This window comes from Misgurnus anguillicaudatus, chromosome 24 (genome assembly GCF_027580225.2).
Source record: "Misgurnus anguillicaudatus chromosome 24, ASM2758022v2, whole genome shotgun sequence".
NCBI lineage: Eukaryota > Metazoa > Chordata > Actinopteri > Cypriniformes > Cobitidae > Misgurnus > Misgurnus anguillicaudatus.
Genome location: NC_073360.2, coordinates 47,673,723 through 47,679,964, shown reverse-complemented (window position 1 = coordinate 47,679,964; position 6,242 = coordinate 47,673,723). Strand labels below are relative to the sequence as shown.

Genomic DNA, 6,242 nt, shown 5'->3' with positions numbered 1-6,242 from the left:
GAAGCCTCAAAATGCGTCCTCATTTCTCTGTGATGTTAAGGATAGAACGAATGGATCCTTAACAGCCGAGGATATCCCAAGATTCATTGCGCAACTCCAACGGCTGCATTGGGACACAGCTATAAACAGATGCACTCTGAGCAATTAAAGGAAAGTTTACACACACATGACTTGAATTAACAAAGTCTGCTTCATTTGGAAATATTGCCTTGTGTATGTGAACTGAACCAACATTGTAGCCATTTAACCCCCCGGTTTCAAAACAAAGCAATCGATCTACAGGTCTGAAAACACCCTAAGATGAACTTTTATGATCCACTTTCAATGTTGACTAGTGTCTATAAATCCATTACAGATGTTATGATCTCTATATAGTCTCACTATAATCTATATGTGATTTCTGTCTGAGCATCAGATCACAATCTTACTTCAGTATCTTCAGTTTACAGTCAGGATTCTTCAGTACATCAGAGATCAGCTTCACTCCTGAATCTTTGAGATTATTCAGAGACAGATTCAGATCTCTCAGATGTGATGGGTTTGATCTCAGAGCTGAAGTCAGAGCAACACAACCTTCATCTGTGATATTACACCACTCCAACCTGTAGAGAACAGAGACTTTATGTAAATGATGCAAAACTACAAACACAAATCTCTAAGCTCCATCTCTTCATGTAATGTTCCTCTTTCAATCCCTCAGTAACTGAGACACTGTGTGTTTAAATGTCAAATAAATCCATCACACAGCTGACTATTAGTGTTAGATGTCCTAAACCACATGAACATTTCTTCATAAATCTGTATTGAGTTCATGACTGACACTGAATACTTGATCTTATTTCCTCAAGTGTTTGTGTTCATAATGGACAAGATGTTGTCTGACTCTCAGCTAACAGAGAAAAGTTCTAAGAACATTCCCTGAAAGTTCCCAAAAACGTTCTGCCAACATAAAAAGTGTTCAGTTTTCTTGATGTTCTAAGAATGTTTCTGGGTTGTCTGAATGTTAGATGAATGTTAGATTCTACCATTTTCAAACATTATGTCAATGTCATGTTTTAATGTTCACACAATGTTTAAAACAACAACTGTTTTATAGACTTATTTGCTTGTTATGTAAATGATAGAGTAGGACTGGACAATAATTCAATATCAATATATCTCGCAGTATAATATTTTCCGACAACAGTGATATGGTTTCTAAACACATTTCCGATATTTCGATACATTACGGCGTCCTGTGGCCGTTCACATGTCACATGTAAAAACGCATGTTAAACACAGGTCAAGGGGCTACTTCCCTCTTAAACGTGTGGTGTCTTGTAGTTAAAGGACAAGTCCGGTATTTTACACTTAAAGCCCTGTTTTCAGATTGTTTATGATGAAATAGAACGGTTTTGACTGAAATTTGGAAACATGGCTTTAAGTGTAAAATACCCAAACTGTCCTTTAAGCAACCAGGAGCCGCAATCTCCGGGAATGCGGATTTAAATTCTCTCATCTGTACCTTGCGTCAAATCATATCATTGACACCACCATGCGATCAATTAATATTTTCGGGACTTTGTAGTGTTTGCTCAGAGAAGAGCTGTCTCTCAGAAGTATGAGAAGGAGGTGCGGTGTTAGTTCGCATCAAGTCACAGCTTCCAATGACGACACCATATAGAGAGAGAACAGGAGATGTAATAAACACAAACTGAATTACTGGTGAGAAAAAATAGGCTTAAGCCATTAAGTGCCAATGTTAGAAAAGAATAAAGATGAGGAGAAAAGATACAAGTATGTATGCTGCTGTGTCACCTGGTTATGAGTTAATAATATAATTAAATGTCTAGTATCAAATCACTGATTCTTGAAACTTTGGCAAAAACATGTCCCACTAAGAAAAGTGCTAATTCTGTTGGAAATTAATAACATTTTCATGAAGAAAAAGAATCAATGTTATAATCAGGGGGTCCTTTGCACATATGTAAGGTTCTTTTATAGGTTTATTTTTTATTAATTTAATGATTATATGCTGGCCCATTGCCTACAAAATCAACTGTCCTCGGTTAAGAGATAATCATTTCAACTAGATTAAAAAAGCCAAAAGTAATAATTTAATTGAATAATATATTTACCACATGAAAGAGTACATTGTAATATTAAAAACTACAAATAGTAAGTTTTGAACAATATTTACTATTATTTTTTGATTGCTTAAAATGTGTCCCACATATTCGTCACCACCGTCAGATATTAAAAATAAAATCAGACAACTACAGGGTCAACTGCATTCCTGAGGACCCCATTTTCAAACCTTCAGCTCTACTGCATGCTTCAAGAGACCACTCAAGCTCCTGTATGTTTGATATTGTCTCTTAAACTTCTTCATATTTTTGGACACTGCTACTGTGACAACCATAACATGTCAACAACGTCATCTTTGTATAAAAAATATTAGATTAGATCATGAAATAAATGTATAATTTTTCACTATCTAGCTTGCTAAGCAATTACAAGTAAATCAGTAATTTGTATTTTTCTTACAGTATGTAACATTAAATACTACAATAATTTTAGGGTCACGTTGACTTATATTTTCTGCACATATGACTATTATAGCAAATTGAACAAAACTATAAACTAAAACAGATGGAACTATGAAAGTCAATACTATGACTGAATAAATCCATAATATATCAAAACAGAAACACAACCCGGTGGCCCAAGTTTTTTTCAGAGGTTTGTTTTTGGTTCAGACATCCATTGCAGGCATTCTTGGCAGTTTTTCCTGAGGCTTTTTTAATATGCATACCGTCATCGGATTTATACCGTACCGTCCGAAATGAAGAAGTATACCGTGATAAAATCTTGGCCATATCGTCCAGCCATATGATAGAGAAACATTGCATTTTATTATTTTAAAATTTATAGAGGTGGTTTCCCAGACAGGGATTAGACTAGTCCTAGTCCAAACTGAAAACAACTTGCACTGACAGTAATGTTTTTAGTAAGGTGTGTTTGTTAAAACAATTTATATTTCATAATTAAACTAAGGCCTAGTCCTGGTTTAAGCTAATCCCTATCTGGGAAACAACCCCATAAAACATTATTTCTGAATGTTCTGTAAAAATATTGCTGTAGAAAACACAATTCACTTATTAGGTTTAGATGTTGATGATTTGTTTCATTTAAAGTCACCATTAGTGATTAGTGTTTGTTTTAGTTGGACTCTTGACCCTTGACTTTTTGTTTGCTAGTTCTTCCCTGGTTGTGTTAACTTTGTGTATATAAAACACATTTGTTATGGTAATGTAAAGTTAGTGTAATTCTGTAGCAGTTGGTAGATAAGTTGTTGTTTTAAACATTGTGTGAAAATTAAAACATGAAATTGTCATAACGTTTGAAAATGGTAGAATCCCAGCAAACATTGGTCGGACGGCAACGTCGTCTCCCTGGCCAAAAGAGGTCGCGGCAGGACGCCACAAATGGTGTACTATTGGTCCGAAATCAACGTTGTCTCCCCGTCCAAAATTAGTCGGTGCTGGACAGCACAAATGCACAACATGTCCTAAAATGCATTTATGTAGTCCTTGTGAAATATGCAAATGCTGTGCGTACACCTTGGTTAATACTGCAATAATTAATTTAAGTGAACAAAGTATATTTTTAAGCGGTTATGAATAGACGTCCACTCACGTCTTTTACACGTCTAGACTAGACTCCTAGGAAAAAAAACATAATAATCTTTATGAAATACACGATTTGTATGCAAAGTAAATATATTAACCTTATCTTGTTTAAATAAATTATAATCACAAAGTGCCCAGTGTGATTGCAAAGCCACACTGCATTTTAGTCATTATTTCACCTGTTTTATTATTCAATGTATGCATATAAATGTAAAACAGATACATATCCGGTCACCATTTAGGTGTGAGTTGGATGTAATTTCAAAAACTGTGATTCCAATATTATTTTAAGAAATATATTACAAAATCCCGCGATAGGACATATTATCTCGCGAGATAGTGGTCACGTCACGCGTTCTTCCGGAAGTTCACATTCAAACACGAGGAGCGATTACGAGGGAGTTTTGTCTATATATTATGCAAAATCTACTGTTGGGTAAGTACATTGTGTATTATTTGATTAACGTGCTTAAGTTTTACTTGTTTGACACGAAGGCTCCGAAATAAACGTTGCCAGAATTGTCCACACTGAATATGGCAAAAATTAGCTAGAAGGCTAAAAGCTAACGTACTTTGAAGTTATACATGGTATAAAGTATGTTTAAGGATACAGTCAAAGTTATTACTGTAACTAATTAATGTAGCCTCTTGAAAGTCTCTTTCAGAAACTAATTTATCTGAAAAATAAAAGTTATTTGGCATTAATGGAATTACAATGATTTGATTGCATAAACATTGCACATGCAAAATATTAAATACTGTTTTGCATTAAAAGTTCAGCATAAGTGTTTGTTTGATTAACTTCCTTTGCTTTTGTTTTGTACAAAGGAAAAGCAGAACCTCATCCAAATAAAAATAAACAAGCTGTTAAAGGCACTGTGTCCTACACTGACCCTCCAAAATATAACCACCCAAAACCCAAGTCAGGTAAATGCCTCAGTTTGAAAATACATTAACAAATTGGAGTTGTTATTGTGGAGTTAATATAATTAATCACAATTTCGTTTTATTTACAGTTGAAGATCAACACAAACCAAATAAAGATGGGCATTCTACAAACAATAACAAAGGTATGGAAAACTGTAGATATGATTTTTTGTAGATATGGCTTAAACAGTCACATTTGTTAATGTTCTAATTTGTAATATGTCCTTTTTTGTGCTAAAGATCAAGTTTTGTGTCCAACACACTTGGATGAGACGTGCCCGACCCCTGACTTTGTCTACACTACATTAAGTTGTAAGTTTTTGACTGCTTTGCTTTACTACGAAAAAGAATCATGCTTTCAAAAATGACTTTTATATATTTCGATATGAAACTCAAAAATGTATATACATTTTTTGGTGTATTTTGTTTACACAGGTGATGGCACACTTCATGACAGTAAACATCGGTATCAAGATGGTGTGATTGATCTATACCCTAGAATAAGCTGTGACACTATGAGACGTACGTGCTACTGATACTTTTGTTATTTTTTTGGTGCAGTCCCACACTATACAAACACGTTGCTTTGCTCCTAAGTGCATACACTTTTGCCTTTATAATGTCATTCTCATTTTTAGGTAAAATTTTATTCCATGAGTCAGGGTTTTGCCTGAATGTCAACATAATATCCAAAAACGTTGATATAAAAAGTGATTTATTTTAATATTTTACACTACTATGTATTTTTTAAAATACATTGTGCGTGTGTATGTTTATTGTACTTAATGAAATTACATGCAAGGTGTTTGTTTCGCAGGGTCACATAATGAACAGGCATCTTACAGACAACCGAAAGAGGCATACAATAGTATTGTTTTCTTGTGTATTGTCATACACCTAAAGAGGTTTTTTTTTAATCATACAATTATGGTGTTATTCATTCATTAATGTGCCCTTTCTTACCTTAAATAACTTATAATTTTCACTACTTTTGTTTTAATGTCTATATAGTATTCTCTACAATCCCAAATTCTGGATTGACGCCCCAGTACCAGAGGGCACCCCAATCCCAGAGAGCATCCATCTGAAAGCAGGTGATGGCAATTTACTACTAATCAAGGAACTGGCTTTACTGACGAGATGCGCATGATATCGCATGCGATTTATCGTGCAGCCCTAGATTTTACATTAGTGACAACTCAGCTTAGAGGATAAACATGTACATTTCTCTGAATCTGAGTTAATAGTTACAAATACAGAGCTTATAATGTCTGTCATTGCTCAACCACAAAGACCTAAAAGTACAGACAGCTAATTTCATAGCTAATGCAGTATTACACTGTGAAGTTATTTACTGTTAAAATATTACTCTACCATATAATTAACTATATTTGTACAGGTGAGGTAACACAAGAAAAACTAACAGGATGGAGACTACCTGATTCTTCACCTATGGCCTCAGCTTCAAATGCAAGAAGTAAGAAATGCTATATGACTGTGTATTTTGCATTATGAATACATCAAAGATGTTGATAACAAGTTGATCTGCGTAAATTGTGACATAAAAAATATGTATATATATTTCCAGCTATCTTTCTATAACATTATTTCAATTGTTTTCACATGTAGGTCCAGCAACTGTCT

General features: G+C 34.2%; 1 protein-coding gene across 1 annotated transcript in view; it reads right to left on the bottom strand.

The window, feature by feature from the left end:
- Positions 1 to 254: 254 nt before the first annotated feature.
- Positions 255 to 6,242, bottom strand: part of LOC129438994 (protein NLRC3-like) — a 469,470-nt gene continuing 463,482 nt past the window's right edge. The window contains exon 7 of the mRNA XM_073863419.1: positions 255 to 602. Within this exon, the coding sequence (XP_073719520.1) occupies positions 425 to 602 (178 nt within the window). The 3' untranslated portion in view covers positions 255 to 424. The remainder of the gene's footprint in view (positions 603 to 6,242) is intronic.